This window comes from Nomascus leucogenys, chromosome 4, assembly GCF_006542625.1.
Source record: "Nomascus leucogenys isolate Asia chromosome 4, Asia_NLE_v1, whole genome shotgun sequence".
Classification (NCBI taxonomy): Eukaryota; Metazoa; Chordata; class Mammalia; order Primates; family Hylobatidae; genus Nomascus; species Nomascus leucogenys.
Window position 1 is genome coordinate 83,258,233 of NC_044384.1, and position 21,737 is coordinate 83,279,969.

Below are 21,737 nucleotides of genomic sequence, written 5' to 3' on the forward strand. Positions count from 1 at the left end.
GGTTTCACCACAATGGCCAGGCTGGTCTCAAACTCCTGACCTTGTGATCCGCCTGCCTCAGCCTCCCAAAGTGCTGGGATTACAGGCGTGAGCCACCATGCCTGGCCAATAAACTATTGTAAAATGAATGAATGACATGTACCATAATGTAGTTGAAGGCTACAACCCAAAGGATGCAAGTGGCATTGTCAGAGCAGTAGACATGGAAGATAAAGTTACGTGGTTACAAGATGGGGTTATCCAATGATAAGAATATATACAGTTGGCCGGGCGTGGTGGCTCACGCCTGTAATCCCAGCACTTTGGGAGGCCGAGGCAGGCGGATCACGAGGTCAGGAGATCGAGACCATCCTGGCTAACACGGTGAAACCCCGTCTGTACTAAAAATAAAAAAAAAATTAGCCGGGCGAGGTGGCGGGCGCCTGTAGTCCCAGCTACTCGGGAGGCTGAGGCAGGAGAATGGCGTGAACCCCGTGGGGCGGAGCCTGCAGTGAGCCGAGATCATGCCACTGCACTCCAGCCTGGGCAACAGCAAGACTCCGTCTCAAAAAAAAAGAATGTATACAGTTGAGACTGGGCATGGGGGCTCATGCCTGTAAATCCCAACACTGGAAGGCCGAGGCGGGCGGATCACCTGAAGTCGGGAGTTCAAGACCACCCTGACCAACATGGAGAAACTGTCTCTACTAAAAATACAAAATTAGCTGGGCGTGGTGGCACATGCCTGTAATCCCAGCTACTCGGGAGGCTGAGGCAGGAGAATCGCTTGAACCAGGAGACGGAGGTTGCGGTGAGCTGAGATTAAGCCATTGCACTCCAGCCTGGGTGACAGAGTGAGACTCCATCTCAAAAAAAAAAAAAAAAGAGGAATGTATACAGTTGTGTACGGTGAACTGTACTTCAAAAGAAGCTGAAGACTACTGAGGACAGCTATGGGGGAAAAGTCCTTACTCATCTCTTCCTCTCCCTGTAGCACAGTACCCAAGAATAAAGGAAGGGAACCAGACTCTGTTTAGTCGGAAGAGCTGGGGTGACTCTGCATTTCTCTTCACACCAGTAATATAAGCATGATTATCAACATCCACCAGATTTAAAAAGATCTTGTTGGCCAGGCATGGGAGGTCTCGCCTATAATCCTAGCACTTTTGGGAGGCTGAGGCAGGCAGATCACCTGAGATCAGGAGTTCGAGACCAGCCTGGGCAACACGGCGAAACCCCATCTCTACTAAAAATACAAAAATTAACCAGGCATGGTGGTAACGCACCTGTAATCCCAGCTACTTGGTATCACTTGAACCTGGGAGGCAGAGGTTGCAGTAAGTCAACCACTGCACTCCAATCAGGGCAACAGAGCAAGACCTTGTCTCAAAAAAAAAAAAAAAAAAAAAAAAAAGTTGTTGTTCACTGACGGTGCTCCTTGGGTTTGGGCCTATGTAAGGGAAGAATTATTTTGAGCTGTATGCACCACCAATAATGCAAGTTAAATGGAGCTGCTTATATATTACACCTTTTTTAAGACTGGGTCTCACTCTGTTGCACAGGCTAGAGGTGCGATGGTGCAATCATGGTTCACTGCAGCCTCGACCTACTGGGCTCAGGCAATCCTCCCACCTCAGCCTCCCAGTATCATCTCACTGCAACCTCTGCCTCCTGGGTTCAAGCAATTCTCCTGCCTCAGCCTCCTGAGTAGCTGGGATTACAGGCACCCACCACCATGCCTAATTTTTGTATTTTTAGTAGAGGTGGCGTTTCACCACCTTGGCCAGTCTGGTCTCAAACTCCTGACCTCAGGTGATCCGCCCGCCTCAGCCTCCCAAAGTGCTGGGATTACAGGCGTGAGCCACCGCACCCAGCCTACCCTCTGTTTGGATGATACAACTTCACGGATCTCTAACTTGCATTTAGTCTAAATGTACAACTGCCTAATGGACAGATTCACCTGCTTACTCTCAGAAGTAACCTGTGGAAATACATGAATTTAGGACTCAAAACACAAGTTCCTGTTCCAGCCCTACCACTAACAACCTGTGTGATCCTGGGCATGTCTAGTTTTCAGTTTCATCACTAAAATGAGTCGAGTGCTAACTAGGCGCGGTGGCTCATGCCTGTAATCCCAGCACTTTGGGAGGCCAAGGGTGGTGGATCGCGCACCGTGCGATCAAGTGATCCATCCACCTCAGACTCTCAAAGTGCTGGGATTACAGGCATGAGCCACCATGCCTGGTCCACTTGTCAGGAATCTTAAACTCTGGAGATATAGTCTCCGGGGAGGGTACTAAAAATATCTGTAAGTGGCAACTTTACATGCCTTGTCCCTTTAGAGAAGCAATTATTTTCCAAAGTCTAATTCTGCATACTGCAACAACAGTTAATGCTATATTACATTACTTACATGAATATGGATAACATGGTATTTTTGCACAGACACAAAGCTACAGCTGGACCACAGTCACATCTGTCATTCACATGTATTTATGTGAATTTACAACCTATGTTTAAAATTCCAGAAATAATTCATAAGTCTTAAGATTGCAATGCAGTTCTTAGTACCATGATGAAATCTTGTGCTATCCTGCCTGGGACATGAATCATTCCTTTTTCCAGAGTATCCACACTTTCTTTATACACTACCATGCCCATTAGTTACTTAGTAGCCTTCTCATTGATCAACCTAGTGTATACAGGGCTCAGTGCTATCAGCAGTTTCAGGCATCCACTACGGGCCTTACAATATATTCCCCTCAGATAATGGGGACTACTTCATTGCTGTAAATAGCTCATGATAATATTCTATCAGTCATCAATTCAAGTATGTAGAAAATGTTGAAAACCTTTGTATAATTAGAAAGCTTTTTTTTTTTTTTTTTTTTTTTGAGACAAATTCTTGCTCTGTTGCCCAGGCTGGTGAGCAGTGGTGTCATCCCTGCTCACTGCAACCTCCACCTCCCAGGTTCAAGTGATTCTCCCACCTCAGCCTCCCAAGAGTTTAGGATTCCTGAGAAGTGGGCCGGGTGCAGTGGCTCACGCCTGTAATCCTACCACTTTGGGAGGCCAAGGCGGATGGATCATTTGCGGCCAAGAGTTTGAGACTAGCCTGACCAATACGGTGTAACCCCGACTCTACTTAAAATTCAAAAAAATTGGCCAGGCGTGGTGGTGCATGACTGTAGTCCCAGCTACTCAGGAGGCTGAAGCGGGAGAATCGCTTGAACTTGGGAAACGGAGGTTGCAGTGAGCTGAGATCGCGCCATTGCACTCCAGCCTGGGTGACAGAGCGAGAGACTCTGTCTCAAAAAAAAAAAAAAAAAGGGCAGTGTAGACTAGGGTTTCTCAACCTCGGCACTACTGACTTATTGACATTAGGGCTACACAACTGTTGTGGGGGGCTATCCTACGCACTACAGGCTATTGAGCAGCATCCCTGGCCTCTACCCACTAGATAACAGTAACACTCCCCACAGCAGGTTCTAACACCTAAAAAATGTCTCCAGCCATTGCTAAATGCTCCAGGGGCAGGAAGAGGCAATATTACCATAGGTTAAGAACCACTGAGTAGTCAGCCTTGGTGCTCATCCTTACCATTCAAAGAGTTCTGAAATCAAAGTAACCAGTCACAGAAACACTTTGCTGAGTAGATTCATGTATGACTCAGGGTAAAGTAATGATCTGAGTTTTCCAGTCTCCTTATAAAATATCATATTCTCCAAAGGGCAAGAGCAACACACCCAAAACAGAGGCATACCATTTTCATGCCTTGTTCTTCCTGGCAGTCTTTAAGGTTTCTAACTGACAAAGCCAGAGAAAACATCATCACAGGCAAGAGTAAGTATACTAAGACCTTAGCCAACTCTAGAACTGCTGGGTGTGGTTCCTTCTGGTGGTGGAGGGGTGGGTGCTTTTATATACCGTTTTGTCTTAAGGCACTGATTGTGCCAGTAGACACACTGCAATATGCTTAAGGCTGTTTCAGTGAAAATACTATTTAAATCCAATTAACCAGAATACTGGGCAAATTTTATATTTGTCTGTTGTAGAAAATCTTTTCGCCATAGCACAGAAGGCTGAACGAAACCATATTTTTTTGTTGTTGACTAAGGATTGTGTAATGCTTCATAGGTTTACAAAAATTATCTATGACTAAACGGTACTGAAGATTCAGAAAATCCAAGGAGAGGGCTGAATCTGAAAATGATGCCAGGCTATATCACAAGCGGAGGAAAAAAAATCTTTTTAATGGAATGAGCTCAATAACACTTTTGTATCTCTTTCCTAAGCATAAGAATGCCACCAGGTCAGGTGTGGTGGCTCACACCTGTAATCCTAGCACTTTGGGAGGCTGAGGCGGGCGGATCATGAGGTCAGGAGATCGAGACCATCCTGGCTAACACGGTGAAACCCCGTTTCTACTAAAAAGTACAAAAAATGAGCCGGGCGTGGTGGCGGGCACCTGTACTCCCAGCTACTCGGGAGGCTGAGGCAGGAGAATGGCCTGAACCCGGGAGGCAGAGCTTGCAGTGAGCCAAGATTGCGCCACTGTACTCCAGCCTGGGCTACAGAGCAAGACTCCATCTCAAAAAAAAAAAGAATGCCACCAAAGGTTTTAATTAGCTGTGTTCCTTTTTTTTTGAGACAAGGTCTCACTGTGTTGCCTAGGCTGGAGTGCAGTGGCAAGAACAAGGCTCACTGCAAAGAAAAAAAGAAAAACAAGAAAAAAAAAAAAGAAGGCTCACTGCAGCCAACTTCCTGGGCTCACTCCATCCTCTCACCTCAGCCTCCTGAGCAGCCAGAACTACAGGCCTGCAACACCACCTTGGCTAACTTTTTTTTTATTTTTTTGCGGGGGGGTTGGCGGGGCGGGGGGGGGGCGGGGCGTCTCACCATGTTGGCCAGGCTGGTCTTGAACTCCTGACCTCAGGTGATCCACCTGCCTCAGCCTCCCAAAATGCTGGGATTACAGGAGTAAGCCACAGCTCCTGGCCAAGTAAGGATTTCCTAATTAGCGCCTACTATACCAGGAAAGCCTATCTTCTAATCTGTTAACATACTTCAGCTGTGAAATATATCGAAGGCGTTCTAACAATCGAAATACCACGCAACTGGCTCACACCTGCAATCCCAGCACTTTGGGAAGCTGAGCTGGGCAGATAACCTGAGGTCAGGAGTTCAAGATCAGCCTGGCCAACATGGTGAAACCCCGTCTCTACTAAAAATACAAAAACTACCCAGGCGCGGTGGTGGGCACCTGTAATCCCAGCTACCTGGGAGGCTGTGGCAGGAGAATCGCTTGAACCTGGGAGGTGGAGGTTGCAGTGAGCAGAGATCGCACCATTGCACTCCAGCCTGGGCGAGAGAGCAAGACTCCTTCTCACCAGAAGAAAAAAAAAAGAAAAGAAAAAGAAAATTAAGCTAGTACACATCACATCCTATCCTCTGTTATTTCTCCTATTTCATGATTTCTACTACAATGAGGTAGTAAACTATAGCTAATAATGGGCCGGGCACGATGGCTCACGCCTGTAATCCCAGCACTTTGGGAGGCCGAGAAGGGTGGATCACCTGAGGTCAGGAGTTCGAGACCAGCCTGGCCAACGTGGTGAAACCCCGTTTCTACTAAAAACACAAAAAATTAGCTGGGCCTGGTGGCGGATGTCTATAATCCCAGCTACTCGGGAGGCTGAAGCAGGAGAATCGCTTGAACCCAGGAAGCGGAGGGTGCAGTGAGCCAACACTGAGCCACTGCACTCCAGCCTAGGTAGCAAAAACGAAACTCCGTCTCAAAAAAAAATAGCCGCGCATGGTGGAGAGCGCCTGTAATCCCAGCTACTCGGGAGGATGAGGCAGGAGAATTGCTTGAACCCAGGAAGCGGAGGTTGCAGTCAGCCGAGATCGCGCCATTGCACTCCAGCCTGGGTGACAAGAGCAAAACTCTGTCTCGAAAAATAATAATAAAATAAAACAATGTGCTGGACTACTGCAATACTGAGATCCTTCTCAGCCAAGTGTTTACAGGTGTTAGAGCGGCAACAGGAATTTCTGGAGTACAAGCTAATCTCTGTGGGAATGGAAAAAAAAAGCACTAATTTGAATTTCAGTACCTATGTTGCAATGCTAAATTCTTGACAGGGATTAGTACTCCGTAGGTTATGCTTCTTTAATCTCCAAAAGTAAGCCAATATGTGAAATCGTACATTTTTGGTCCGTTATTCTAAGACTGACAAAACGTTCCATTTCTTCGTATTTGAATTTGAGAACTGAGACTCATTTAAAAATTCTTCACTGTTCTTTTCCTTTTTGCCCTTCGATTTCGCAAGTGAAACGGCCATTTCAATAGCACACACATTACACTAGAATAAAGCCAAGTAAAATGACAGACGAAATCAGATCCGTGAATACACGGTGACTCCTTATTTGGTTTTTACTTAATACTTTCACTATGTTTCATGTCTTCGGGAAAGCAAAAGAACAACGTACTGTGCCAAAAGCACTAACTTAGTAAAAATCAATTTAGGCCAATTCTTTACAGCCTTAAGTGTGGGTTGAAAACCAACTCTCCTAATATTGTGGTCAGTGCCAGAAGGTCGTTAGGATAAAAATAAAGCTTCTAAGACACTTCGCAGCTTTCCAGCACTTCCAGAAAGGCCAAATAAACCAGCATCCACCTTCCCGCTCCATCCGGGCCCCGATTTCCCGACCCAAGAGGGCGCTGAGTGCCCGGACCCGGAGGGGCAGCGCCCTGGGGCGCCCAGCTCTGCCCAGGGCGGGGCTCGGCGGGGCCGAAACTCCGGACGCCGCCCACGGGGACCACCGGCCCTTGGGCCGCCCAGGGGCAGCTGCAGCCCAAAGGAGGAGCTGGAGGAGCCCCCGGCGGCGCCCCGGCCCGAGCCCTGAAGGCGGCCGCCCCCGACCTAAAACTAAGGAAGGCGCCGCCCTCGCTGGACCAGCTGGGCCCGAAGAGGGGCCCCCCCGCCACAAATTCGGAAACCGAGTGACCCCGGTGAGGGACGCGTGGTCCCAGCTCCGGGAATAGGAAAGGCGGCGGCGCGGGCGGGGGTTCTTTTCAGAACTACAGCAGGGAGGGCGGCGGGGGTGGCCGCGGGGCGATCCGGGGAAAATTGGCGCCTCACCTGCTCCTCTTGAGGCAGCTGCTGCCACTCGCTGAGGGGACAACATGGAGCCTCCGCCTTCAAAGCAGAAGCAGTAGGGGTGCAGAGGAGAGGGACGGGTGGGGGCGGGAACGAACCAGGCCCTGGAAGCGGGAAACGGGCGGAGCCTGGGCTCTAGAAAAAACTAGCGAGAAGGTGGGGCACGCGGAACCGCGACGGAGCGAACGCAGCGCGGTCTGCGTGGCCCAACGGACAGCCCGAGGCGTGGCGAGGGCAGGACGAGGCTAGGCGAGGCGGGGCGGGAAAGCGCACGCGGCAGAATCGCGCCGCGTGTGCGCGCCGCGTGTGCGCGCCGCGTGTGCGCGCCGCGTGTGCGCGCCGCGTGTGCGCGCCGCGTGTGCGCGCCGCGTGCCGCCGGGTACCTGTTGGCGGGGCGCTGGGTGCTACGGTCCTTTGGGAATTGTAGTCCCGCGCTCACTGGGTCCCGGCCAGCGCTCCCCATACTGCGCACTCACGTGGGGCGGGGCTTGGCGCGGTTATCCGACGACTGAACTACAACTCCCAGCAGGCCGTGCGGGAAGGGGCGGGCTGGCTCGGGTCCTCCAGCGAGCCGCGGCCGGCGCCTAGCGTGCAGACCAGGCCCCAGGCCGAGGCTTTATCCTAGAACCCCCTGTGTGGGAGACGGCCTCGGTGTTTAACTAGGCCTGGGACCACAGATGGGCAGAAGAGAGGCCTCAACCCTGGATGGCATGAACGTCACTGGGTCTTTAATGATTTTGACTTCATAAGGGCAGGTGGCCGTGACTTCATTACCACCTTTATTATCATCTCCCTGTATTCCTGTCCCTGGCCATGGCTGATGCGCACCATCACCGCTCTGATAGCTAATGTAGAAGTCCAGGCCGGGCGCCGCGCCTCACGCTTGTAATCCCAGCATTTTGGGAGGCCGAGGCGGGTGGATCACCTGAGGTCGTGGGCGTTCGAGACCAGGCTGACCAACATGGAGAAACCCCGTCTGTACTAAAAATACGAAATTAGCCAGGCGTAGTGGCGCACGCTTGTAATCCCAGCTACTCCGGAGGCTGAACAGGAGAATCGCTTGAACCCAGCAGGCGGAGGTTGCAGTGAGCCGAGATCGCTCCATTGCACTCCAGCCTGGGCAACAAGAGCAAAACTCCATTTAAAAAAAAAAGAGTCCGGGCGTGGTGGCTCACGCCTGTAATCCCAGCACTTTGGAAGGTCCAGGTGGGTGGATCACAAGGTCAGGAGTTCAAGACCAGCCTGGCCAATATGGTGAAACCCCGTCTCTACTAAAAAAAAATACCAAAAAAAAAAATTAGCTGGGCGTGGTGGCGCGTGCCTGTAATCCCAGCTACTCGGGAGGCTGAGGCAGGAGAGGTTGCATTGAGTGGAGATGGCACCACTGCACTCCAGCCTGGGAGAAACAGCAAGACTCCATCTCAAAAAAAAAAGACTTCCTACTACCGTCTGACTTATGTTTTACCTTTCATTGTGTTTGTCTCTTCCCACTGAATGTAAGTTCCAAACAGATAGGAATTTTTGTCTGTTTTGTTCACTTGTATATCCCCAGTCCCTAAATACTACTGGCAGATAATAGAGACTCAAATATCTATTCAATTAATGGATGAAGAAGATACATGTTACATCTAACACTGCTCACTCACTTTCTGGTTCCTTTAATATTAAATACCTTTTACTATTGAACAGAATACCCTAGTTTATTTTAAGGGCTCCCCAGATTCACTGAAATCCAACTTCTCAGGAAGTGAACAGCAAATCCTGATATATGTCTCAATATTACATCATCAAGGTATCAAGGTCAATGTTAGCACATCAGCATTGTAGCCCTTGTAGAAGCTTTTGGCATTTGGAACAAAACAGTACAAATTATAGGTGGACTTAAGGATTAGTCACAGCTTAGAAAGCAACCCCTGTAAATGAGAAACATGCTTTGTGTTATTTCCTTCTCAAGTATCCAGAGTCATCAAAACAGTGGACATTGAAAGTGCCAAATATTGACGATACTGGTTACAGCCTGCCTTCAGCCATCTCACTCTGAATTGAGTCATGTGCTATGATCACAGGTTGAGCTTTCCTTGAGGTTTTCCAGAAGTAGGTGACATGTAGACATATTTGAGTGGACAGACCACTGGCTTTGGGGTCAGATTTACCTGGCTCTGAGTTTTGGCTCTGATGTTCACTAGCTATGCAACCTTGGTTGAGTTACTTAACCTCTCTGAACCCATTTCATCATCTGCAAAATGATTTAAAGACCCACACGGTTGTTCTAGGTTAAGTGAGCTGTGTGTTTGGAAATGATGACTGCGTGGTTAGTGATCAAAATTAGTAATCAGCATATTCATTCTGGAAAAGCAAAACAAAGTCATAAATATTCAAGATACTCAAGTGGTTTATGAAACACAAAAATAGCAAAATTGTTTTCTGCAATGTCATCCACCATGACTCAGGTTCCAAAGCTTTCCAAAAATAGGGCATTTGTTATATGCCAGGTACCATGATAGGCCATAATGCTGCATAAGACACATTCCTATCCTCCAGAGACTCGCAGTCCTGTGGGATAAACAGCTGAGGAAATATTCACTGTGACCGTACTGGTACACAGTTCAGCTTTCTGCCATCTATGTGCAGGATCAGTATTTAAGCAACTTGGAAGGGACAAGTTGGAATACTACATCCCTGGGCATCATTTAAATTTCCATACCTTATTTTGCATGTGTGTAAAATGGGGTAATGATTTGGCATCTTTATTTGTAAAAAGAAAATAGCCAACCCCACTTGATAGGGTCTTATAAAGTTGAATATTAGGTCCTCAACATGGTAACATACTGAAAACTTAAGAACTTGTCAGCTACTTCATTATTGGTATTTCAGCCAACAGCACAGCAGTCTAACTGGGAGGATCTCTTGAGCCCAGGAGTTCAAGACCAGTCTGGGGGCCGGGAGCGGTGGCTCACGCCTGTAATCCCAACACTTTGGGAGGCCGAGGCAGGTGGATCACCTGAGGTCAGGAGTTGGAGACCAGCCTGGCCAACGTGGTGAAATCCCGTCTATACTAAAAATACAAAAAATTAGCCAAGCGTGGTGGCAGGCACCTGTAATCCCAGCTACTCCAGAGGCTGAGGCAGGAGAATCTCTTGAACCCAGGAGGCAGTGGTTGCAGTGAGCTGAGATCCCGCCGTTGCATCCAGCCTGGGCAATAAGAGCAAAATTCTGTCACAAACCGACAAATAGACAAAATAGTCTGGGCAATATAGGGAGATCCCATGTCTACCAAAAATAAACAAATAAATTAGCTGGGTATGGTGGGGTGCCTGTGGTCCCAGCTACTTGGGAGGCTGAGGTGGGAGGATTGCTTGAGCCCAGGAGGTAGAGGATGCAGTGAGCCATAATTGTAGCACTGCATTCCAGCCTGAGCAACAGAGCAAACCCCTACCTCCAAAAAAACAAAAAAGAAAGAAAAGAAAGAAAGAAAGAAAGAAAGAAAGAAAGAAAGAAAGAAAGAAAGAAAGAAAGAAAGGGGGGTGGGGGACAGCACGCAGTGGCTCATGCCTGTAATCTCAGCACTTTGGGAGTCTGAAGCGGGCAGATCACTTAAGGTCACAAGTTCAAGACCAGCCTGGCCAACATAGTGAAACACTGTCTCTACTAAAAATACAAAAATTAGCCAGGCATGGTGGCGTATGCTTGTAATCCCAGCAACTTGGGAGGCCGAGGCAGGAGAATGGCTGGAACACAAGAGGCAGAGGTTGCAGTGAGCCGAGATCATGCCACCACTGCATTCCAGCCTGGGTGACAGAGCGACTCCATTAAAATAAAAAAAAGGCGGTGGGGATGAGGATACAGATTTGCCATATTCACCTTTGCTTATGTTTGCCACAGGAATATTCTAATAGTGGCCGGGCTTGGTGGCTCACGCCTGTAATCCCAGCACTTTGGGAGGCTGAGGCAGGCAGATCACGAGGTCAGGAGATCGAGACCATCCTGGCTAACACGGTGAGACCCCATCTCTACTAAAAATACAAAAAATTAGCCAGGCGTGGTGGTGGGCGCCTGTAGTCCCAGCTACTTGGGAGGCTGAGGTAGGAGAATGGCGTGAACCCAGGAGGCGGAGCTTGCAGTGAGCTGAGATCGCGCCATTGCACTCCAGCCTGGGCAACAGAGCGAGACTCCATCTCAAAACAAAATAAAAATAAAAAATAAAGAAAATCCTAATAGTAGCTACCTATATGTGTGCAGAGGAGTGGAAGGAGTTAGTGATAAAACTTTACAATATATTCCTGAATATTTGTGTGCATATATATGAATGATCTGTGACTATATATTAAACTTTTTTTTGAGATAGAGTTTCACTCTGTCGCCCAGGCTGGAGTGCAGTGGCACAATCTTGGCTCACTGCAACTTTTGCCTCCCGGGTTGAAGCGAGTCTCCTGCCTCAGCCTTCTGAGTAGCTGGACAACAGGAATGTGCCACCACGCTCGGCTAATTTTTTTGTATTTTTAGTAAAGACAGGGTTTCACCATGTTAGGCAGGCTGGTCTCCAATTCCTGACCTCAGGCAGTTTGCCTACCTCAGCCTCCCAAAGTGCTGGGATTACAGGTGTGGGCCACTGCGCCTGAACTTCAAATGTTTTAAATTAAAATATATAATTTTTAAAAATTTAAAAATAAAATAAAATATATACTTTTTTCTAAAAGTCAAAAAAAAATAGGGTAATTAGATGGCTTAGAAGTTAAACTGGGAAATTACCTGTATAGGCCGAGTACAGTGGCTCACACCTGTAATCCCAGCACTTTGGGAGGCTGAGGTGGGCCAATCACCAGAGGTCAGGAGTTCAAGAACAGCCTGGCCAACATGGTGAAACCCCATCTCTAGTAAAAATATAAAAATTAGCTGGGCTTGGTAGCGTGAACCTGTAATCCTAGCCAGTGGGGAGGCTGATGCAGGAGAATCGCTTGAACTCAGGAGGCGGAGATTGCAGTGAGCTGAGATCATGCCATTGCACTGCAGTGTGGGTGACAAGAGCAAAACTCCGTCTCAAAAATAAAGAAATTATCTGTATAAAATACCAGTCCTGGCCAGGTGCAGTGGCTCATGCCTGTAATCTCAGCACTTTGGGAGGCCAAGGCGGGTGGATCACCTGAGGTCAGGAGTTCGAGACCAGCCTGACCAACATGGATAAACCCTGTCTCTACTAAAAATACAAAATTAGCCGGGTGTGGTGGCGCATGCCTGTAGTCCCAGCTACTCCGGAGGCTGAGGCAGGAGAATCGCTTGAACCCGGGAGGCAGAGGTTGCAGTGAGCCAAGATCGTGCCATTGCACTCCAGCCTGGACAACGAGAGCAAAACTCCATCTCAAAAAAAAAAAAACCAGTCCTTACTATGTACTCACACACGCACACAAAAATACGAGTCCTATAAAGACAGGGCCAAAGAATAAGAGACCTAGCACAGTGCGTCAGGTGTTCAAGAGAACTTCAGAGAAATGTCCATACTCCAGCGTGCTCTTTATTTTATTTTTCTTTCTTTTTTTTTTTTGAGATGGAGTCTCGCTCTGTTGCCCAGGCTGGAGTTCAGTGGCGCGATCTCGGCTCACTGCAAGCTCCACCTCCCGAGTTCACACCATGCTCCTGCCTCAGCCTCCCGAGTAGCTGGGACTATAGGTGCCCGCCACTAAGCCCAGCTAATTTTTTGTATTTTTAGTAGAGATGGGGTTTCACTGTGTTAGCCAGGATGGTCTCGATCTCCTGACCTCGTGATCCGCCCACCTTGGCCTCCCAAAGTGCTAGGATTACAGGCGTGAGCCACGGTGCCTGGAGTTATTTTATTTTTCAAGATGAGGTCTCGCTATCTTGTCCAGGCTGGTCTTGAACTCTTGGGCTCAAGCCATCCTCCTGCCTTGGCGTCTCAAAATGCAGGGATTACAGAGGTGAGCCACCAGGCCAGCCAGGGAGCACTTTAAAAATTCCATCTTGGGTCGAGCGCAGTGGCTCACGCCTGTAATCCCAGGACTTTGGGAGGCTGAGGCAGGCAGATCATGAGGTCAGGTGTTCAAGACCAGCCTAGCCAATATGGTGAAACCTTGTCTCTATAAAAATATAAAAATTAGCCAGGCATGGTGGCATGGGCCTGTAGTCCCAGCTACTCGGGAGGCTGAGGCAAAGAATCGCTTGAACCGGGGAGGCGGAGGGTGCAGTCAGCTGAGATCATGCCACTGCACTCCACCCTGGATGACAGAGTGAGACTCCATCTCAAAAAAAAAAATCCCATCTTGGACAAAAAAAAAGAAAACAAAATCCCACCTGAGCCATTTCCCACCAAAAATTTCCACTCAATCCCCATTATTCTAAAGACAAATCCTCAGTTCTTTAGTTTAATACTAGTGCTTCTCCACACACTGGCCCCAACATATCTTCCTCATTTTAGATGTTATCCCCATATCTTCCCTCCTGTCCTAATTCAAGCCTTCAGCTCCAGCCAATTTGGTCTAACCAACACCCAAGACCCATTATACATGCTCATACGTCTGAGCCTTCAGCCACCACATATGGCTGTGCAGTCTGAGTGTTACACCAAGGCAGCTTGTGGAGATGAGGGGCAAGAGGGGATCAAATCTAGGTGAGGTTCTGCTAGACAAATCAGCATGGAACTGTATCATGGGTGGGGCTGGGAGAAAGAGGTTCTTTTTTTGTGATTCATCTGCCCAGTAGAGTACTTTTTTTGTATACATTCACAAAAGCAACCCCTGTGTTTGCCTCATACCATCTTTTTCTGCTTTTAATTACTTCTTTACAACTCCAAACACCTATCTAACTTTGAGCATCTTCATAAAACCTCCTGGCCGGGCACGGTGGCTCACGCCTGTAATCCCAGCACTTTGGGAGGCCGAGGCAGGCAGATCATGAGGTCAGGACATCGAGACCATCCTGGCTAACACAGTGAAACCCTGTCTCTACTGAAAACACAAAAAATTAGCCAGGCATGGTGGCACACACCTGTAATCCCAGCTACTTGGGAGGCTGAGGCAGGAAAATCACTTAAACCTGGGAGGCAGAGGCTGCAGTGAGCCGAAATCGCACCACTGCACTCCAGCCTGGGTGACAGAAAAAAAAAAAAAAAAACAACTCCCTAAGCCACTATAACTTCATGGTAATTCCTTCCCCTCTTTTTTTTTGTTTTTTTTGAGGTGGAGTCTCACTGTGTTGCCCAGGCTAGAGTTCAGTGGCATGATCTCGGCTCATTGCAACCTCTGCCTCCCAGGCTCAGGCGATTCTCGTGCCTCAGCCTCCCGAGTAGCTGGGATTACAGGTGCACACCACCATGCCTGGATAATTTTGTATTTTCAGTAGAGATGGGGTTTCTCCATGTTGGCCAGACTAGTCTCAAACTTTCGACCTCAGGTGATCCACCTACCTTGCCCTCCCAAAGTGCTGGGATTACAGGCCTTTTCCCTGTTTTTTTGTTTTTTGGTTTTTGGTTTGTCTCTTTTTTTGAGACAGAGTCTCGCTCTTGTCACCCAGGCTGGAGTGCAATGGCGCGATCTCAGCTCACTGTAACCTCTGCCTCCGGGGTTCAAGCGATTCTCCTGCCTCAACCTCCCGAGTAGCTGGGATTACAGGCATGCACCACCACGCTTGGCTAATTTTTGTATTTTTAGTAGAGACAGGGTTTCTCCATGTTGGTCAGGCTGGTCTTGAACTCCCGACCTCAGGTGATCCGCCCAGCTCAGCCTACCAAAGTGCTGGGATTATAGGCGTGAGCCACTGCGCCTGGCCCCCCTCTTTTAAATTCATTTAATTTATTTGCCATCTAATCAAAGCATTATGGTTTTATGGTGTTTGGGGTTGTTTTTAGTTGCGATTTAATTTATATTATTTAACTTTATGTGAGTATGTTTTTTGTCCTAACTAGCTTGTGAGCTTATTGATGACAAGACTAACATATTTTGGAGGTCTCTTCAAAGTTCTCAGGATTGTGTTATACACACAGCACATGATCAATACACATTCATAGAACTGGCCGGGCACAGTGGCTCACACCTATAATCCCAGGCGTGGGAAACTGAGGCAGGAGGATCACCCGAGGTCAGGAGTTCAAGACCGCCCTGGCCAACATGGTGAAACCCCGCCTCTACTAAAAATACAAAAATTAGCCAGACATGGAGGCACGTGCCTATAATCCCAGCTACTCAGGAGGCTGAGCCAGGAGAACTGCTTGAACCCGGGAGGCGGAGGTTGCAGTGAGCCAAGATCGCACTACTGCACTCCAGCCTGGATAATAGAGCAAGACTCCATCTCAAAAAAAAAAAAAATTTCCGAAGGGTCTGAAAAGAACAGTAAGATCACGTGCATATCTTGCTTTTTAACTTCTCTGCTGCTACATATTAGGAAAATGGACTTCCTTCCAGCTGGAGTCTCCAGATTGCAGCAAGTACTGTCAGAGTTAGGTACTAGCATCATTTATTTCCTTATCTAGCACCTAATAATGTAGATTTTTGTTTGTTTGTTTTGTTTTAAGGAGCAGAGCATTTAATAGACAAGAAAGAAGGAAGGAAGAAGAAAACAGCTCCCCTAATACTGTAGATTTTTTAAAAAACTTATGCACATATCAGAATGAGTAGATAACTGGCTTGGTTATCAGATCTGCTATTATTTCCCTTTGCCATCCAAGAGACAGTTTGCTGCATTATCAGCTGATGCTGTAAGTGCCAGGGTAAGATATTAGCCACAAAGTTATTTTGGAAAATATTTTTCTATGCCTTTTTCAGAGCATTGCAAAGGCCAGGAGTCATCCTCCCACCCCCTGGGGCTTTACCTGACCTTAAAAACTCAAGGGCAGATGTAGTACGCAGCTTGTTCTAGAAGATCCCCACTGGTCAGATCACCTTTCCCCTCAGTGGCAGCTTGGCTGACCACCTCCTGTTTCATGAGGTTGCATCTTTACAGGATCTGCTGATCCCGCAATTGTACTTTGGGTCATCGATTGCTGCTTTAGCAATAACAGTCGACAGCCTTGATTTTTATTATTTCCAGGATACAGTCCTTTTTTTTTTTTTTTTTTTTTTGACGGAGTTTTGCTCTTTCATCCAGGCTGGAGGGCAATGGTGCAATCTCGGCTCACTGCAACCTCTGCCTCCCGGGTTCAAGCAATTCTCTTGCCTCAGCCTCCCGAGTAGCTGGGATTACAGGCACCCACCACCACGCCCAGCTAATTTTTGTATTTTTAGTAGAGACAGGGTTTGGTAGAGACATTGGCCAGGCTGTTCTTGAACACCTGACATCAGGTGATCCACCTGCCTCGGCCTCCCAAAGTGCTGGGATTACAGGTGTGAGCCACCGCGCCCAGCCAACAGTCCTCCTTTAACAAAGACTATGCACCTTTCCAATATTTTGACCAGATGTAGGGAGAAGGCTTTGAATTTGGCAATCCAGCCCAGAAAAAGCAAAAAATGAACAAAATCCAATTATAGGCTAGAAATCTGGTTTTAAATACATGTTCTGCTAAGGACCCCTTTTAGTCTATGAATAAAATTCAATTATGTGTATTTTGTGCCTTATTCTGATTTTTTTTTTTACTTTTTTTTTTTTTTTTAAGGCAGGAAGGTTCTCGCTGTGTGGCCCAGTCTGGACTCCAACTCCTGGGGTCAAGTGATCCTCCCTTCTCTGCTGTAGCAGAGACTACGGGCCTCTGCCACTGACTGCGGCCTTATTCTGAATTTTTAATATCTAATTTTATCATCCCCCATAATCACAGCCAACATTTTCTTATCTCCTGGCTCTTCTTCATCAGCTCAGCTTTTTTTTTTTTCCCGTCTAAAATATGTCGTCTCTACCTGACAGTCTATTCGGAGGAAAAGAAAACCTTAAGACTCAAGGTGGACCCTTCTCTGGCAACAGTAACGAGATAAGAATACGAAGCAGGTTCTGCGACTGCATTGCAATGTGATTGGAATGAGTAATCGTTTTTCATTCTGTATAGCATCTTTCTCCACCTACCAAATGGGGGGCCGTGCCATCTCTGCCTCTCGGTGAGGAGATATTACGACACAGCCAGAGAGATTCACAAAGCACCTTGCAGAGTGGGCCTACTCTACACTCTGGTTTTCACTTTTTATTGGAGTCACAGGTGGGAATGCATCAAACAAAAGATATAGGCTCTGGAATGTATGGGAAAGAGAGTTTCCATAATGGAAGCCCAAAGAAATTTCTACCGTTAAAATACATAATCTGCCAACCCTAAAACATTCACATAAAGAGGTAGGAGGGAATACTACCCCGCAGCTCCCCGATTCGGCCGCAGTCGTGGGCGGGGATTGGGACTTGGGTACGCCCTTTGCGTCTGGTCCCCAAGGGACGCTCCCCAACCCTCGGCGCGCGAGGCGCCGCGTGAGGCCGGCTTTGCCCCTCCTTCCCTGCAAGAGCGCAGAGCAGCGGTTCTTGCGCCTGCGCCCTGTGCCGCTGTGCGCTTTGGCACCAGCTCGGAGCCCTTTGTGCGCATGCGCGCTCGCGCTCCCGCCCTCTCGCTGCGCTCGGCTGAGTCAGTCAGTCTATCGGAGTCTGTCCTCGGAGCAGGCGGAGTAAAGGGACTTGGGCGAGCCAGTTGCCGGATTATTCTATTTCCCCTCCCTCTCACCCGCCCGGTATCTCTTTTCACCCTTCTCCCATCCTCGCTCGCGTAGCCATGGCGGAGCCGTCGGCGGCCACTCAGTCCCCTTCCATCTCCTCGTCGTCCTCCGGAGCTGAGCCGTCCGCGCCCGGCGGCGGCGGGAGCCCAGGAGCCTGCCCGGCCCTGGGGACGAAGAGCTGCAGTTCCTCCTGTGCGGGTAAGGCGCGCGGGGAGCCCCCGCTCTGGGAAAGAGGGCGAGCGGGGGCCTGGGGGCTGGGGGGATTAGGAGGCGAGGCGGGAGGAGGGCGAATTACCCTCGACTACTGAGGGCTTCAGCCCCCCGGGGACGAGCCATTGGAAAATGGGCGAAAGGGGAAGGGGAACGTAAGGTTGTGCAGGCGGTGAGGAAATAGCGGGGTGTGAGGAAAACAGGTTGGGGGCGGGGAGATAGTCCAGTGGGCGTTAACGCCAAGACTGGGCAGGTGGGGAAAAATACCAGCTCGTGAGATAAAATGGAGAGTTGCTCGATGCATATGGTGAACCTGGGTGATTTAGTGGAGGATTAGAGAGATTGAGAGGATACGGGCAGGTGGGTGGTGGGAGAAACAATTCGTTACGATTTTTGAGGGGATGGTGGTGAAAGGGTTGCATTGCAGGTTTGCAGACAGGTGTTGACATAATCAGGCATTCATGATAGTCCTCCAAAATATTTTTGGCTGCCCACGGGGAAGATGAGGAAGTTTAATGGAAGCATTGTAGCCCGTTTTTTTGTTTGTTTGTTTTGTTTTTACTGTTTTCGGCTAGACTCCATGAATGCCGGATTTTTCTGAGGCTCCGAGGTAGAAGGAGGCGTGATGAGAATAGCTCAGGGAAGATTTGGGAGGGAGCTGCTGATGGTCCAAGATGGATCCGTGGCTGCATCTGCAACAGCCTGCTCTTCCCTGGCGCTGCGTGGGGGTGGGGACACGCAATCAGTCGCTTATATTCTAGAAAATAGAGTCATGCTAAGCTATCAACGTGTTTTGATTTCATGTTTTCTATGGGCTACTATTGATCGAAGTATAACAAAGGGGGGTGTTTACTGCAGAAAGGGGGAGGGGGAGAACATTCAGACAAAGCAAGGGCTGGTTGAGTCCCCTTCTCCCATCTCTCTGAAAGACTAAGAGCGAAGCTGCAGACCTCCTTTAGTTTCCATTGTATACGCGTCTGCCTGCTGGTGGGAGCTGCCTGGCAAGCTCTCCTTATGTAGAAATCTGCAGTGCAGATGCCTTCTTAAGGGGGGAAAAAAAACCACCATGGGCAGGTGGTAGTTCTTAAAGGAACGGAGTCTTTGAAGGGAAAAAAAAATGCGTTTTGTTAAAGGAAGGGCCGTAAATTCGGGAGAGTAGAGATAATTTTGCTCTCTATTTAGTTATATTAAAGGATTTTGATAATTTTTTTTAATGCTTTGTTGTCTCCTTTGGCAGAATCTTGGGTTGTAAAGAAAAAATTTCTGATCTTAGCCTTAGATGTATTATTCTCTACGTGTTTTTCTAACAGTGAATTTTCACCTGTCAGAGCTTTGGAGCCCTGTTGGATTTTTCAGTGTGGTTATGGCCATTTCAGTAGAAACAGGCAGTGTCAGGAAGCTTTTGCAGATAAAAGAATGAGGCAGCAAATTTAGAACCCTGTCCCCTTTAAACCACCAGCCTTTTCTCCAAATTTTTGTGTTCTGGGCTAAGGTCCAGATGAGCAGCGACTTCCTTATAACTTAGCAATTTGATATTTTTGCATTAATCACCTGTCATTGCTTACTGTTTGGTAGGCCCTTTTGTGCGTACCTTTTGGATTTTCTTGATTTTTCATTTTTGATTCAGACCTAAGTTTTAGAAATTTGGCTCTGTAAGCTCAAGATAAGACAGATGTTAAGTGTTGAAGAGTCATTCTAGTTAGCAGATTTGAAAATTTAGTCCTAGTTTATTTATAACTAAATGGTGAAATCATTTGAGATTCAACTTTTTCATTCTTTTAATGCACTTATGGAAGAACTGGCCTAGTAGGCCAATGAAATAAGAGTATTTTGTTCACAGACACACAGGCATACCACAACCTAACCGGCACCTAAATTGGCAATACGAATTTAATGACATAACGTATTTCTGTTTGGCTTATCTTTTTTTGTCATCTACCCTTGTCACAATTTTTATCTATTTATTGTGTATTTTTTGCACTCCTCTTTATGATAGTGGAAAAGGTACTGAAATTATGTGTTTTGCCAAAAGTAGTAGAATTTATATCATGAAGTGCTGTTCCAAGTACATGAGTTTGCATTACATTTTTCCGAATAATATTAAATGCCACAGTTTCCACTCGTTATTTCTTTGTCTTTTCTTTTTTTTTTTTTTTTTTTGAGACAAGATCTTGCTCTGTCACAGTCTGGAGTGCAGTGGAGCCATCTTGGCTCACTGCAAACTCCATCCACCTCCAGGGTTCAAATGATTCTCATGCTTTAGCCACCCGAGTAGCTGGGATTACAGGCGTGTGCCACCACACCTGGTTAATTTTCGTTTGTTTTGTTTGTTTGTTTGTTTGTTTTGAGACAGAGTCTTGCTCTGTCACCCAGGCTGGAGTGCAGTGGTGCGATCTCAGCTCACTGCAACCTCCGTCTCCCGGGTTCATGCCATTCTCCTGCCTCAGCCTCCCGGTAGCTGGGACTACAGGCGCCCGCCACCACGCCCGGCTAATTTTTTGTATTTTTAGTAGAGACAGGGTTTCACAGTGTTAGCCAGAGTGGTCTCGATCTCCTGACCTCCTGATCCGCCTTCCTCGGCCTCCCAAAATGCTGGGAATACAGGCATGAGCCACCACACCCGGCCCACACCTGGTTAATTTTTATATCTTTGGTAGAGATGGGGTTTTGCCATGTTGGCCAGGCTGGTCTCAAACTCCTGGCCTCATGAGATCTGCCCTCCTCGGCCTCCCAAAGTGCTGGGATTACAGGTGTGAGCCACCGTGACCAGCTTTACCCGTTATTTCTTAGATTTGTATTTCTTAGATGTGCTGTAGACACTTATCACTATTAGCACTTAAAACAGTGATATATAGTAGTACTTGGTAAGTATTTGTTGAATAAATTATCAAATTTACGAGCTAGAAAGGCACACTTGAGAAATAAACTAAAGACAGACTCTTTTTGGAGTCTCGCTCTGTAGCCGAGGCTGGAGTGCAGTGGTGTGATCTTGGCTCACTGAAACCTCTATCTCCTGGGCTCAAGCCATTCTCCCACCTTAGCCTCCTGAGTAGGTGGGATTACAGACATGCACCACCACACCCAGATAATTTTTGTACTTTTAGTAGATACGGGGTTTTGCCATGTTGGCCAGGCTGGTCTTAAACTCCTGACCTCAAGTGATCCGCCTGCCTCGGTCTCCCAAGGTGTTGGGATTACAGGCATGAGCCACACTGAGCCCGGCCGAGAGACTCTTACCTTAAATGCTTATCCATTGCAAATGTGCATTCATATTGTCTAAAAACCACTAATACAGTTTTGGTGGGCCCATTGCAAGATCCTCATTTGTCGGGTCACTATTTGAACATAAAAGTTTACCTTAAGATACTGCAGTGTGGGGCCGGGCACGCTGGCTGACGCCTGTAATCCCAGCACTTTGGGAGGCTGAGGTGGGTGGATCACCTGAGGTCAGGAGTTAGAGACCAGCCTGACCAACATGGTGGAACCCTGTCTCTACTAAAAAAATACAAAAATTAGCCAGGCACAGTGGCGGGCACCTGTAGTCTCAGCTACTCGGGAGGCTGAGACAGGATCGCTTGAACCTGGGAGGCGGAGGTTGCAGTGAGCTGAGATCACACCATTGCACTCTAGCCTAGGCGACCGAGCAAGACTCCGTCTCAAAAAAAAAAAAAAAAAAAGGTACTGCAATGTGTAGTAATCATTTTTATTGCAGAATCCTTTCCTCCTTGCAGGATGTTTTAGTCATGTCACAAAGGAAGTG

At 47.8% G+C, this 21,737-nt stretch overlaps 2 protein-coding genes across 6 annotated transcripts in view; one reads left to right on the forward strand and one right to left on the reverse strand.

Annotated features, from left to right (window-relative positions):
* Positions 1 to 8,125, reverse strand: part of ATL3 (atlastin GTPase 3) — a 44,230-nt gene extending 36,105 nt beyond the window's left edge. Inside the window, exon 1 of one of the 2 annotated variants that reach the window (XM_003274133.4) lies at positions 7,526 to 8,125. Coding sequence is in view for 1 of the 2 variants with exons in the window: in XM_003274132.4 (XP_003274180.1) it covers positions 7,125 to 7,170 (46 nt within the window). In the remaining variant the exon portion in view is untranslated. Of the gene's footprint in view, positions 1 to 7,124; positions 7,456 to 7,525 lie in introns of those variants that run through there. The other variant, XM_003274132.4, reaches the window with a different exon arrangement.
* A 9,379-nt stretch (positions 8,126 to 17,504) lies between these two features.
* The window catches only part of RTN3 (reticulon 3), an 81,454-nt gene continuing 77,221 nt past the window's right edge, over positions 17,505 to 21,737 (forward strand). The window contains exon 1 of one of the 4 annotated variants that reach the window (XM_012497044.2): positions 17,505 to 17,965. In XM_012497044.2, the coding sequence (XP_012352498.1) occupies positions 17,824 to 17,965 (142 nt within the window). In that variant the 5' untranslated portion in view covers positions 17,505 to 17,823. The remainder of the gene's footprint in view (positions 17,966 to 21,737) is intronic. The other 3 variants (XM_012497028.2, XM_012497039.2, XM_030811000.1) reach the window with 3 other exon arrangements.